General features: G+C 37.8%; 1 protein-coding gene across 4 annotated transcripts; it reads left to right on the top strand.

The window, feature by feature from the left end:
* The first annotated feature begins 203 nt into the window (after positions 1-203).
* Positions 204-14400, top strand: LOC131312770 (katanin p80 WD40 repeat-containing subunit B1 homolog KTN80.2-like). 4 transcript variants are annotated; one of them, XM_058340739.1, is made up of 20 exons: positions 242-568; positions 1266-1396; positions 2547-2664; positions 2942-3168; positions 3297-3399; positions 5370-5440; positions 5584-5658; positions 5747-5890; positions 6186-6363; positions 8067-8585; positions 8997-9053; positions 9136-9272; positions 10637-10735; positions 10835-10960; positions 11328-11402; positions 11509-11621; positions 12323-12439; positions 12540-12608; positions 13169-13208; positions 13871-14400. In XM_058340739.1, exons 1-20 carry the CDS (start codon positions 544-546, stop codon positions 14024-14026), a joined length of 2580 nt encoding a protein of 859 aa, XP_058196722.1. In that variant the 5' UTR covers positions 242-543; the 3' UTR covers positions 14027-14400. The 4 variants fall into 4 exon arrangements, with proteins under 4 accessions (XP_058196725.1, XP_058196722.1, XP_058196724.1 ...); XM_058340742.1 differs by lacking the exon at positions 13169-13208 and having other exon boundaries at positions 204-568; XM_058340741.1 differs by lacking the exon at positions 13169-13208 and having other exon boundaries at positions 9136-9294; positions 10635-10735.
* The last annotated feature ends 500 nt before the right edge of the window (positions 14401-14900 follow it).

Raw genomic sequence — 14900 nt, 5'->3', positions numbered from 1 at the left:
TTAACCTTAAATATGTCAAAAAATGAGATCGTTAAAGGATAAATACTGTAACCCCAAGCAAATAAAAACAAAAAAGAAAATGCGATTACTCCATTTTAAAGCACGAAAATCACTACTTTTTTTTTTTGTTGAAATTAATGTAATAGATTGCCACCATCATTTTAGGAATAAATTCAAAGTTTTGTCTGAAATTCCAGTCTATCTCTCTCTCTCTCTCCCTCCCTCTCTCTCTTTCTCTCTCTCTCCCTCCCTCTCTCTCTCAAGTCTAATCAACAAAGCAGCTAAAATAGTACTAGCAGACGCGTCTCTGTCAAAATTAGCGGAAAGAATTTTCTCTCTCTCTCTCTCTCTCTCTCTCTCGTGGATTCCCAATCTGAATCCAAATCCAGGAATTCCTCTTTCTCCGGTGGATTTTCCCACCCACACATACAGGTACCCATTTGTACAGAAAAGTGGAATCTCTCTCTCTCTCTCCAACCGCTAGCCTCAGGTCAACTGAACGACGACGACGACCAAGACGACGACGCTTCAGTCTCCCCGGAAATGGCGATACGCGGATATAAACTGCGTATCCTTTTTCAAAATTTTCTGCCTTCTTTTTGACCCAATTCTAGGGTTTTCTGTTATTGATTCTGAACTGTGCTGTGTTATCTTGAAAAATGTATGTAGCTTATGATAACAAGATCGAAAAATTTAGATGTAATTGTTAATGTTCTTAAGAGTCGATGTTTAGTCGGTAAGAAGATCAAAAATGTCAAAAATAAAGAAAAAAGAAAACTAATAGCTTACGTCTTTAGTCGTATTCAGATCAGTCAAGTGATTCAAGTTGCTGGATTAAGTGCAATTGGGCGTAACTGAGAAATCTTGAAGTCTTTTTTTTTTTCTTTCGCCCCCGTGTGTGTGTGTTTTTGTTCCTTCACTTTCTCGGAAACGGGAAACATTAATTTTTTTAAAACCTTAGATGTGAAGTAGAAAAAATGTATCTTTTCCGTCTGTTGAGATGTGGAGATCGATAAAATTAAGATTGGAATATTCACTCATGTCTTTGGTTGGATTTTGCCCGATCAAGATATTGGATAAGCACGGAGAAACTTTGAGGTTCAGTTTTTTTTCTTTTTTCTTGTTTTGGTGTGTGTTTTGTTTTTCTTGAATTTTGTAGGCAACCAAATGGAGGTCATATTTGAACCTTCGACGTGAAGTTGATGGATGAGTTCGGTTGTAGTTATTATTTGATCAGCTTGTTTTCTTGACTTGGTTGGAAATAGAGGAGTTTGTGGCCCATTCGGGGAGTGTGAACTGTCTTAGTATTGGGAAGAAGACTTGTCGACTTTTCGCCACCGGTGGGGATGATCAGAAGGTGAATCTTTGGTCGATTGGCAAGTCGACTTCTTTAATGGTGAGTTCCAACTTGGAATTTTAAAGATATAGTATCCAATGATAAGTGTGGGATTTATAGATTATTGGAGATTTGCTAATTTTGGTTGATTTAGAGGTATTGTGTTTTAGCCGTTGATATATTCCGATATTTTGTGCTGATAGTTCAATATTACAGAAATTTTTGAAAACTATTTGGAAAAGAAGTTAATAGTAATATTTTCATTGAAATTTTTTGACCTTGAATTTCCTTATAATTTGTAAGTTGGAATGTGTTGTGTGACCGGAAAATGGCCACGATGCGTTTTAAGTTGTCATTTGCTGTTTTTCTTGAAGTCATTCAGAAATTGCGTGAGAAATTATGGAGTTGTACAAGGGCATTTAAAATATTTACATAAATTTTGAGGAACTGGTGAGTTTCGGTTGGAAAAATTCTGACTTTGTTGCTTATAGAAGAAAATATTTAAAAACTAGGAAATTCAAGAAGAATAAGGGTGTTCTGTTATGTGCCTGAAAGCTGTGTTTCTTCTTGTTCTGCTTGCTATATATCTGTGTTGGAGTTTTGAACTTTGTTTAGACTATGTGTTGCTGAATTTATGTTCATTCCGATTTTAGGCAAGGTGCATGTAAATCACCTGCTCTCATTATGTCATTGATGTATTCATTGAAACCTAAGAAGCACGTGTCCGGGTACCCATACGATACGGGTATGTCGATACGGCAAACCCTAAAAAATGTAGGTATGACCGTGCGGGTACATCTATAACAATCCTTCTTTATAATTCTGAGCAATGTATTACACTCTTAAACGTAATAATACACTTCAAATAATGATAATAGCTAAAGGACTCTGGCAATTAGGAATTCAACATCAAACAAAAGTCGTAAATTAGTGTTTAATGCCATTTTACTAAAAAACTTATAGACCAGAATTGTGATTTTACAATCAGGCTAAGCATAGAAAAAGGGAGACTTATCAACTTAGTTTCATTTTTGTGTTGGGTACGGCTACTTACGACTACACCGGGGTTTTAGAAAGTACCCGTGCTTCATAGGTTGAAAGTTTGCGAGCTTATGCGTCTGGAAGATTTTATGTTATGGTGTCATGTCTGAGGCATTAACGATTACTTAATATGATGAACTAAGGTTGTCTTTGTTGTGTTTATGTGCAGGGCCTATCTGGTCATGCGAGTCCAGTAGAATCTGTAACATTTAATTCTGCAGAGGTTTTAGTTCTTGCTGGAGCTTCTGCTGGTGTAGTCAAGTTGTGGGATCTAGAAGAAACAAAGAGTAAGTTGTGGTGTTCTTCATTTTGCAAAATTAGAGGGAAAAAAAGGGTACTGTATTAAACTCTGTGGTTCACCGTTTCAGTTTCTATGAACTAACAGAAGCCCAGAAGTCAGTAATCATTAAATGTGAACTATGAACGTCTAATTTGCAAATAGTGGAACCAGTGCATCTTTCTTGTGTAGCTGAGACCTTCCGCTTATGCAATCTGTTGATAGCACTAATTTTAAGAGAGTAGGTGGTATATTCTAATCTAGTTATTATTATTCTTGAAGTGTAGTGGTTCGCACTCTTACTGGACACAGATCCAATTGCACTGCTGTTGAATTCCATCCATTTGGTGAATTTTTTGCCTCTGGTGCCATGGATACTAATCTAAAGGTCTGGGATACCAGAAAGAAAGGATGCATTCACACATACAAGGGTCATACTCAAGGAATTAGTGCAGTTAAATTCACTCCTGATGGTCGTTGGGTAGTATCTGGTGGACTTGATAATGTTGTAAAGGTAATGTCATACTGGGCTAATATATAGAGACAATGGTATGATACTGGACTTGTTGCCGGCAATGCTGCTGCAAATCAGCTTTCTTAATTATCAATCTCAATTTTGATGGTGTCGTTTTTCGTGGACAGGTATGGGACCTAACTGCTGGAAAGCTCTTGCATGATTTTAAGTTCCATGAAGGACATATTCGATCCCTAGATTTCCATCCCCTTGAGTTCCTTTTGGCAACAGGTGGGTATAGGGCTCCAATACAGGGGGATTCTCCTTTAAGCATCTTTGCTAATTTACCGCTTACAAATGTTCATCTATTGTTGGATCAGTGTACTGTGTACATATTTCCCTCTCTAGCCTTTTCAATTCTTTCTTCTTTGGTTTGTTGTTCAGTTTAAATGTTGAAATTTGTGGTTTACAACTTCACACCATTCCTTTTCAACATGATTGTGCAACTCATGGCTTGCTATAAGATTTGTAACTACCTCTGAACTTGTGATGATGTCCAAAGATTTGTGAATGACATTGTACAATACCTTGGATCCTTTAAATGACGAACAGTTTAAGGGCATAGCGGCTCTATCTTTGGACCTAGATCATTTCTGTTTTCCTTACTTTGTTATTTTTATCAGCAACCCAAGTAAATATTTTCATTTGTGTATATATACACCAAGACTCAACCAAAACAGAGAGAATTGTTGACCCTGCCTGAACCAAATCAAACCATCTGTTTCCATTAGGATCTGTGGATTAATGGTCCAGTCCCGGTTTCAAAAATTTGAGAACCATCGTATATGAAGTTTACAGGACAAGAAATCCACCAAAGTACCAAAAAACTAACAAAATATGCAAAGCCTTTTAAGTTAAATGTCACAAAACTGCCCTCAGTATCTAGAACCATAGTAAAGTTATCCCTTTAGAACCATAGTAAAGTTATCCCTTTGAAAGGTGTGGATACCAACTGAGACCCAAAAGGATGATAAATATTGCACTCGTTTCACTTTCCATAAAAGAAACAACTTCGTCGTACTTGTCATAGATACTCATGGTGTTCCTTGCATTAACCTCCAATAAAGAACCCAAAAAAGAGAGAAGGTAACACAAATCCACAAAGCTTTAGCCTTCTTACCGCAAACAAATACCCTTAAATCAGTCCAAAGCATCTGAAGTTCTGAACAAGACGCTGGGAGCTCCCATGAAACATGTGGCAAAAGGAAGAATCAGTTCCATAATGACGAGGCCTATGGGCTATGCAAAAACAGATGATGCAAAGACTCCTCATTCCTCCTAAATGACACACCACTGAGGACAAAGATTGCGAGTAGTTGTTCTTTGAAAGATGGCATTGGTCATGACTCATGAGACTATTTTTGCCCGAGTCAATGTAAACACCTTAGTGGCAATCTGGACCACTTCTGATTTTTATGTCCTCAGCGGGCAATAAAGTGCGATTTGGTTGAATCACTCTCAATTTCTTTCCCTCAACCAGTGCCAACATGTTTGTTTGGATATGTTTCTGTACATTTGATTTATGCTTTATTGTAAACCATTAGAAAATCCCCACTAATACCTAGTATGCTTGCGCTTCATTTGCATATGCATGTTGAGTGCTTGCAATCTTAGACACAAGTTCAAATTTTACGTCAGACAAATTTTTAATATTAAACAATCTGGCTCACATACTTGGTGTGAATATGTGTGTTCAAACTGACTTAATGGTTTTAAATTTTGATTCACTTTATTCCGAGGAGACAAGAAGAATTTTCATTATAAGGCCCTACAATTCCATATACCTAAGGAGATCAACTTCAACTATTCATGCTGAAATGTCACTTTTAGTTTGAATCGGAGTTTTAACTGGTCTGCTCCGGTCTATTTGTTAAATATTTTCATTTTTCAATTACCCTAACACGAATTCTTAAATTTGCAGTGAATCTTTTTCGAATTTCATTTTTGTCATTTGCAAATTAAGGGAAGAGGTAAATCCAATAGTTTCTCTTGCTGGCAGTCAAGTAATGAGTCCTAAATCATAGGCGTTGCTCGCTTTTAATATGTCGAACGGATATTTGCTTGGAAGTCGGTTAACAAAATCAAAGGTTAGCTGATGAAGTACAAGATTTGCTTCTTCAGTGGCCCTCTAATTGGCTTATTATTTTTGCTTCTAAGTTCTTTGTCTGGTAAGTTGTAGTGATATGTGAGATGTTTTCCAGGTTCAGCAGACAGAACAGTGAAATTTTGGGATTTGGAGACCTTTGAACCGATTGGATCTGTCAGACCTGAGGTAACTGGGCTTGTGTAATTCTAGCCTGAACTCTGGAAAGGTCCTTTTTCAGTACCTAGTACAGTCTTAGCAATCATGGTTTTGTACTGTTTTTCAACAAGATGATGTGATTTTGCATATTTCTTTTGCTTGTTTCCTTCTAGGCAACAGGAGTGCGATCAATTACCTTTCACCCAGATGGTAGAACCCTGTTTTGTGGATTGGATGATAGTTTAAAGGTTCTGAACTCTCCCATTTTCTTAATTTTAGGATTTGGTTTTAGGAAAATAAAATAGTTTTTGTGTCTCCCTGCCCCTGGTATTGCAGGTTTATTCATGGGAGCCTATAGTTTGTCATGATGCTGTGGATATGGGATGGTCAGCGCTGGGTGACCTCTGTATCCATGATGGTAACCTCATGGGTTGCTCATATTATCGGAACTCTGTTGCAGTTTGGGCAGCAGATATTTCGGTATTACCTCTCCTAGTTATTTTTCGCTTCTCTTTGAACTTTTTTTCACTTTAAAAGCTTTTTCCACTTTTACCTGTGCATCTTCAATTTCTCTCTTTCCTTAAGCCCTTCTTTCTTGCTATAGTCAGCTAAATTAGAGCACTGCGCAGTTTATACCTCAGTGCCTCACCTAGTTCTTTTTTAGTTTCTTTGATTATCTCTTTTCACTTTAAAAATCAAAAGATTGTTAGTTATTTTCTTCTGCATCTCAGTTTCCCTTTTTTCTTAAGTCCTTATTCATTTTTCTTTTTCCCAGCTTATCAAGCCCTATGGGGTTGTTCTTTTACCTGAGCAAGATAGCCAATTTGAGCAGAAACATGATCTCCAGGAAAGCCCTTTGCGGAAAGTAGGGATTCATAGAAGGACTGCTTCAAGTTTGCGCTGCTCGTCCCCAGAGTATGAGACTAAAGAAATAAAAACGATATATGTGGACAGTGAGTATTAACAGTTACAGTGAAGTGATTGGGCTTTGCCAAAAATGTTATATTTGGCGTTCCTTTCATATTATACCTAGTCATCTATTGTCAATCCTGTGTTGATTCAGAAGTTGTGTACAGGATGATCATCACTTTGCTTGGATGGACTTTTTGAGAGTAACTCTCAACTCTCGGCACAGTTTTCAATAAATCTTTCTCTCTATCTCTCTCCACTCATTACCACTCCAACTCTCAAAAATAACTTTCTAAAATCTAAACCAAACAAAGTGCATATCTCTTCTTTTGTGTCCCCCACATTTCACCTCTACTCAAACATGTCTGCCCTCACCTCATAAATTATATCTGCTCTTTTTTTGGTATATCCATTAGTACAGGGTATTTTCAAGGTCTTCATATGTTGGTTCTATTTAGATGAATGTAAATGTGTAGTAAGTTTTTCTGATTTTTGTGAATTGACATTAGTATCTCATGACATATCCGTTGATATATTATATAGATGATATGTGTTTTTGACTTAGTTGAACAAGCGATATGAAAATTCTTGTAGTCAAATATATATACATTACAAAGAAAATCTGCACATCAAGTTCACTTCTTTCCATTCAGTTTTCATTTCTTGTCCCTTTTTATTTGGGTTGGTTCAGGGACGGAACCAGGATTTCTAATATGGGGTGTCCAATATTGACTTCTGAAGTTGGACAATGTACATTTTTTTTAAAAATACCATCAATTGTATACACCATTCCCATATTCTTACTCGAATCTACAAATAAAAACCAATCATATTCTCTTAAAGAGAAGGGGAAAATCAAGAGAGATAAATTGAGGCATGGTACGGTCCAATAAAATTAGGACAAAGAAAGAAGCGACTTTTTTTTGTCCCACAGAAAGAGAACTAAGAATTGATTTGTGTTCCCAAATGAGAAAAGATTGTGTGTTTGTATGTGAGAAGTTTTGTTGCAGTCTAAGTTTTCAACTCTCTTTCAAATTATGGGGAGGCCGACAAGTTATTTTTTATACCTAAAAAATTGTTAGGTAATTTTGGGTTTTTTTAAAATTGGGGGTGGCCTTGCCTCCGATAGCCCACTACTCCCTCCGTCTTTGGGTTGGATGTCTGCTTTCGGAGATATACTACATTCGTAGCATGTTATCTTCATCAACCAGGATTTTGTTGACCAGTTTAGTCTGAAAGTAACCTTGTCTAAACTGACAAATCTCTTTCCACCCTGGGGTGAAGTGTTGGGTACGGAAGGTGTAATCTGCCTGAATTCAGTTCAGGCCAAGTATTTTGTTAGTGCTGGCTATTTTAACTAGTAGGTTAGCCTGCATATATCAGATGTACATGCTGAGGCCAAAACAAGGTTGAATCCGTTTTCTTTTTGTAGTTGCTGAAATTGGGGGTTTTCTTTTTAAGTATGGAAGTGGGTTAAAGGATTCCAAGGGGGGTGTCACCTTTATACATCAAAAAGGCAGAAAGTAAAATTTCAAAAGAGTCAATACTACGAGCCCTATCGGGCCTATCCAAAATGTCTTCTCTCGTATAAAATCCACTAACAGAAGTTTACTAAACTACACTTCACCAATAGTGTTGTGACCAAAGCACAGACAATAGGAGCATTTGAATAGGAGTTTGCAGTTTCCTGTCTCTATTTTGCTTCAAGTTGTTCTCCGTATCCTCTAACATGTTGTCCCGCATAAAGCTGCAGGAGCAAATCCAGTTGCTTCAAAGAGAGCTGGGTCCTATACCTCTCCTAAGGTTGTACCACCATCTGATTCCAAGGAAATGAATAGCCTCCCAAACCAGAAGCAGAGTCCTGCAGTTGGCGTGCATGCAAAATCAGTCGGGCAAACAAATGCTAAATCCTTCATAGTACCTAGTGTTGTACCTCGGGATTGTCCCGATGGAAAAGACTCGACCAATGCCCGAAGAGAATCGAATACCTCTGCTAGGGCTGGCATTGGTATGCCCCTCAGGCCACCTCATGTACGGAGGCCACCAGCAACCAAATTTGATGCAGATATGCTTTCAGTGCCTTCTGAATCTGAACCTTATAGGAAAACAAGCGGTGATACTGCAGTGGATCCAACCTTCCATGACAGGCTTGTAGCAGATGATAATGCTAAGGATATGTCTGCGGAAAAGCATTTGGATATCAAGAGTGTTGCCCAGAAGTTTGACAAAGTTTTATCACCAAAGACACCCTCTAGTAAAAAAAACTGTTGAGTTCTTGTTTCTCTTCCTCAATGCGTATTCTTTACATGTTATCTTAAGCATTTGTTGTTTAATTTTACTTTATGCATCTCACTCTTCTTTTCCTTTCTTGTCTAATTACTCCCATTGTTATAGCTCTCCTCTTCTCTTTATACGGTGTCGTACTTTACGTTTGTATAGCACAATAGCTCCATGTTCTTCATTCTGCTTTACGAAGGGCCACAAACATACACCAACAAATCTGATAAGACCTGTAGGCTATACTTAATTGCTCATTTCTAGGTAACTTTTGTGGTCTTCTATGTAGCTTGATTTGTCCTTTGCATGATATTTCTTATTGGTTCAACTATGGGTGGACGGTTTTGGTTTTACAAGTCTAATGCTCAGGAAGATTGATTTGTTTTGCCATTATTTTCAGGTCCTGAGTCCCTCAATGGCACTGAAGGGACAAAAGCAGTTAAATATGTGAATGGAGGTTTGCTATCAAATGCTATTTAAACAGTTTTCGAGATCACATTGGATAGAATTTGATTTGTTCAGATTTTTTCTTTTGCCAGTAGCAGTTGTACGAGGAAGAACACGCTCTTTGGTTGAGAGGTTTGAAATGAAAGAGAGATCCAGTATCGATGAATTTCAGGCACCTGATACAAGCCCTGAGAGTTTATCTGAGGTGGCTAAAACATCCCCCATGCTGGTACGATCCCCCCCGCCCAATGTAATGTTGTGTTTATCTTCTGTGAGTCTTGAGTGATGCAAGGGCGAAGGTATGTGATCTTCGATTAGTACAATAATAGGGCAACAATGTGCACCTGGCATTTCCTCTTTTCCTAGCTATTAGAGGAAGCTGTTAGAGTTTGTAGCTTGACAATATGGCAATGCTAGCCATCTCAGCTCTATGGCAGGTACCAGTAAAGGGTATCAACGTCTGTGCGAGAAATGAAAAGTATACATATACACATATAGGGCTGGTTCAAGGGACAACATTTGACACAAAACTAATCGGAGCCCCACGCGAATAATCGGAGCCATTCAATTTTTTTAAAACATGTTTTTAAGGGTCCCGTAAAAAAATCAACTCATTCGGATATCGGTAAGGGCTTGATTGGCTCATTCACTTTTATCCTATCAAATTTGACAGGAATCAACTAATGAACCGATGAAGCCCTTACCATTATCCAAATGAGTTGATTTTTTACGGGAGTTTTAAATAAATTGAACGGCTCCAATCATTTGTGTGAAGGTCCCACGCAAAACTTGTGTCAAATGTAGTGTGAGTTGAACCGGTCCCATAGATATACATACATGTGTGTGTGTGCGCTTACTAATAGATATATCTATGTACATGTACATACATATATGTGCACATGTACATATGTATGTTCATTTATATAATATATATGTATTAGTAAACTCTCGGGGCATTATGCGGTAGTAGATTCTGTACTTAGCCAAATGTACGATGAGATAAAAAAATCCCTACTTGGCCATATATGTGGAGATATACGAACTTACGAACTAGGCACAGTAAAACTAAGGATGCATGGAATAAGAATGTCATATCCATTGAATTTATGTAACAGTAGATATGTCAACCGTATACACATAGGAACGTATCGTATACCTTAGAGAGAAAGAAGTATCTGTTGGGACCTAAATACAGATGAAGATCTCTGTCAGAAGAAATAAAATGCAAATGAAGCACCTTGCATGTTCAGTTGAATTGTGAGACCTAATGTAACCCAGAAACTACATCCAAGGGAGGTTATTCAACAAGCAACCAATTACAAACAAATAGCCCGCCAATATCGAAATTTAAGTTCCCCAATTAGCAGCTAATTCATTCATGGTGTAGTCCAAATCCTTGAAGACATTGGAGGATTAACCAAATTCTGATTCAAACATGCAGAGAGTTTTCTTTACTACATATCCTTAACGATATGCTGAAACTATGTTATGTGGGTTAAGGCTTGAAGTTTCAGATTTTTTCCTTATATCTCATATTCTTCAATTTTGTCGAATAGTCTCTTCATATTCACCATTCTACTTGGCAACTCACAGAATGGACATCCACCAATAACTGGACGGGAGTTGCCTTCTTTTAATGCTGGTAATCTTACTGTTGATGTGATAGGAATTGGGATTCGTTCTGGAGCTAATGTAAGACTTGAAGTTTCAGTTTTTATTTTTCCGCTCGCACATTCTTGGATTTTGGTGGATAGTTTCTTAATATTCAATATTCTACTTGGCAAATTACAGAATAGTCATCCTCAAATAACTGGACAGAAGGTGCCATCTGCTAATGATGTTAATCATACTGAGGATCTTATGCAGAATCATGATGTATTGTTAAGCACCCTTCGGTCCCGCTTGACAAAGTTGCAGGTAAGTTCAGCAGCTCCTACTTGACATGGATATGGTGATTACTGTCTTTAGCATTGGTGCTGTCTTGATGACATTGCATCATATATGAGGCAATTTTCCTCAGTCTCCAACTAGACATGGAAAGGTGCATCTGAGCATAAATAGATCGACCTCTGGAAGCATACAGGTTGACTTTTTATACCGTCTTTAATTGGAAATGCAAATCAGTTTCGATATAGATGCTGCCGTATGTTTGTAATGATTGTCAAACTTGATTATCTATGACAACCCATTCCTTTATTGTGAACTGTTATTGCCTTTTTAGCGAATGGTGTTCCACCATCTAGTTTCATATTAGGCAACACTGAATAAAATGTAATGAATGCAGGTGGTGCGGCATTTTTGGGAACGGAATGATATTAAGGGTGCTATAGACGCTGTGAAGAAGTTTCCTGATCATTCTGTCAGTATTTATTGGAGGATTTCAAATATGTTACTTGTTTTATTTCTGATGGTTCCTACTGGTAACCAATTCCATGCTTGTTAAGTTTCTCAAGGTTGTGGTGTAGGTACAAGCAGACCTGATCAGCATTCTCATGGAGAAAATGGAGATTCTCAGCTTAGATTTGTTCTCATGCTTGCTCCCTGTGCTTTTGTGTTTACTGGATAGCAAGATAGAAAGGTAAACATTTAATAAGCAGCAAATGTACGTTGCCCGGGGTCGGAAGTATTGACATTGGATGATGTGACATCTTTTCAAAATAGTTGGTTATGGCCTATGACTTTATGGTGACATTGTTTTGTATTTGTCAGAGATTCAAGTGTTCAGATAATTAACTAAGTGACCTTCTAGTAACATGTTAAATGTATTTGAACTCTATATTATACTGCCTCCATGCCATTTTGTTTGTCCCCTTTTTGATGTTCCAAATTGTTTGTCCAATTTGAAGTTGACTCATATAAGTTCGATTAATGCCCTTTATCTTTTTAAAAAATTGTGCCTTGGAGAATGTGCACCCTCATTTAATGCTAAAAAGGTGAGGGGTATTCTTGGAAAATCAAAGCTTTTCAATCGTAATCATTGTGTCTCCTTAAAAAGTTGGAATCCCGAAAATGGACAAACAAATAGGGACGGAGGGAGTAGTTTTCTTAGATATTAGTTAGTTGTCAAACTTATAGTTCTTCATATGGTTCTTATGCCCTTTCGTTTTGGCATGGGGAGCAAAAGGACTCCACCTATTTGTAGTCCTGCTAATGGTCATTATGCTAATAGAATATTTGACAGAGCATGCTTTTGTGAGTTTAAAATAATTCTTAAAGAAACAAACTCCTTAAAATCATCTTCTACTGTGAGCACACCTTAGTTATGTTGCATCTTTTTAGGCATGCCAATATTTCCCTGGAGATGCTATTGAAGCTCGTAGCAGTCTTTGGGCCAGTAGTCCGTTCAACCATTTCAGCACCTCCAGCCGTTGGCGTTGATCTTCATGCAGAACAAAGGTTCAACCTTTTCTATGGTTCCCTCCTAAATGTATGGCTGTCAATGCCTGTGTATTACTTGCATGGATTATGAACTGCAATTTTAAACTTTTATGCACAGACTCAAATGCTGCAATCAATGCTCTATCCAGCTCCAAAAGATCCAGAATATTCTTCCCGCGCTTGTAAGGTATGATGCCTCTGTTAGTTGGCACTATTAAGCAAACTTATTAATTCATTTGCTTAAAAAGCTACGTGATAGTGTTTTGTAGCAAGTTTAAATAAGCACGTATTGGGCTTTTTGCTTATTTGACCTGGGAAAGTGATCTTTTTATAAGTTCCGATTTGTATTTTTTTAAACTTATTTGGCACCGTAAATATGTATGGACCAAATAGCACTCAATTTACATTAGTGTCCCTGTTGAACTTGTTAGGGGTATCAAGAATTCACTTGACGAAAAGCTACTTGCTTATTAAACCAAGTACTTACAAACTTTTTTCACAGCTTATAAAAACTGTACCAAGCAGATCAAGAACTTTTTGAAGCCTTTTATGCCAATATTCTAGGAATCCATAATCTAAAAAGGTAACATATGAGTGATCTCAAATGGGCCCAAAGAAGCGGCTTGACTTTTTGTTTGTCAATTTGGGTTATGAAGTGTAAGTTTGAGGTGTCGTCCGCAATGCTCTTTTGCCATTTAGTGGCCTGTTGATAAGTTGTCAACAGATATTGTTGAAATTTGATTGCAGCTGCTTTTATCTCTCGAATCAATGGTGCCACTGTTTGAAGGTGAGCGAAGGTGAAATTATGCATTTTATTTTACTTTCTTTTGAGACAGGTTCTTAGTTAGGTGGTTAGGACATGTGGTAGGGAGTTTATTTACGTATGTCATTGTGGGAGTGACATTAGGATGGGGAAGAGGTTTGAATACTCAAAATAGGCCAGGCTTATGGATGCTTTTATGGTGGGAGACAACACAATCACAGTTCTCGACAGCTCAATCTAAGTTCCGTAGAATGATTTGCATAGCTTTATTGATAGTGTGTCTTACTGTGCCCAACCATAACCAAAACCCAACTCCAATAATATTATGCAGTTTTGTATCAAAACACAGTTTACTGCAATTTTAGTACATCCCATAAAGCCTTGTGAATCAGTCACAATGAAGAAAAATTGTGTCATATAACTTTCATAATTGTTTGGAGAGAGAAATCCCAAAGAGATACAAGGAGAATGACACCCACACACAGGTTGGAGGATTCAAACCAGGACCTTCTAGTGAGGTGTGAGGGCTCTGGCCAATAAGCTAGCCAATTTGGTTATTCTTTCCTGCCATTTGAGACATTGATTTTGAAACGACTAGAATTTCTTGCTTTGCCACCATAAATTTTTGAGTTTGTCTTTTCCAAATTTCTAAGGTTTTTCTTTCTGTTTAATTTTATTTGCTGCAGGAGGGGAGGTTTGCTGGCAAAATGTGCTCAAGAACTAAATCTCGTTCTGCAAGCCTCATAACCTACCTTGCCATCCACGCCCATTGGCATGGAAGGGTCAATAGCAGCTGGATTCTTCAACGAAATTCATTTGATTACCTAACAGAATTTATATGAGAGAACCATGTCCATATCCAATTTTGTCTTTCTGGTTTCTACTCTTTGCTGCCATCTTCACCACTTCTGCATCTCTAAGCATTATAGTTTGAGAGTTCTGAAAAGGCTGCTGCTGGCACTTGGTCGTCAATACTTGAATTTTGCTGCTCTCGCTATTTGTCAACGAAGCAACGGATCTCTCTGCACATGGGTTAGTTGGCGGTGCATTTTTCTAATCGTGACTAATTATTTCGAGAGGGATACTGTTATCTACCATCATGGTACATTTTGTATGAAATTTGCGTCAATCACATGTACATTGCACTTGCAATAGTCAGTTCAATACGTGTATACAATTGTGCTCCTTTAATTCAATTGAAAATTAAGTTCCATCCTGTTTGTTGAGCTTACTTGTCTCTTTGTGCGTAAATTGGTTAGACACTGGTGTTCTTTTAAGTGTTGCAAGTACTATATATGGTTGCTCTATTGTTGAATTGGTGTATACGGGACAGCGTTTTCTGGGGTTCATTTTGCTTTGACAACTACTGGCCTGGCCACTAATCAAGTGATGGTGAGTTAACCTATGAGGCTATGAGCTATTCATCAGTATTGTGGCCATTGAAGTGCCACGTGGCCAACTACGGTAAGTGCTTCCCCAATGGAAATTTACATGTACTTGCGTTGAGAAATTCTGTTTTCACATGCCACGTCCTTATCATATAGTTTAACTCCATTTTACGATCGAATTATGAAAGCTGAAGCACTGGTGGGCCATGCTTGACGTGCCTACACACTATACAAGACTCGCTTGCAGTAGACTCTTTAAGAGGTAATAGATAGACGGGTTTTTTATTTGGAGAGTGAATCTTGTGATGCGAACTTGCGCGGCTATAGT

This window comes from Rhododendron vialii, chromosome 13a (genome assembly GCF_030253575.1).
Source record: "Rhododendron vialii isolate Sample 1 chromosome 13a, ASM3025357v1".
NCBI lineage: Eukaryota > Viridiplantae > Streptophyta > Magnoliopsida > Ericales > Ericaceae > Rhododendron > Rhododendron vialii.
The sequence above is the reverse complement of the archived record's forward strand: the minus strand, read 5'-3'. Positions and strand labels throughout refer to the sequence as shown.

What these genes read in the sequence shown, in the direction of transcription:
- LOC131312770 (XM_058340739.1), top strand. Translation starts at nt 544, where the DNA reads ATGGCGATACGCGGATATAAACTGC. An exon ending in ATTCTTCCCGCGCTTGTAAG is followed by an intron (nt 12,609 to 13,168) that starts GTATGATGCCTC and finishes ATTTGATTGCAG; the next exon opens with CTGCTTTTATCTCTCGAATC. An exon ending in AATGGTGCCACTGTTTGAAG is followed by an intron (nt 13,209 to 13,870) that starts GTGAGCGAAGGT and finishes TATTTGCTGCAG; the next exon opens with GAGGGGAGGTTTGCTGGCAA.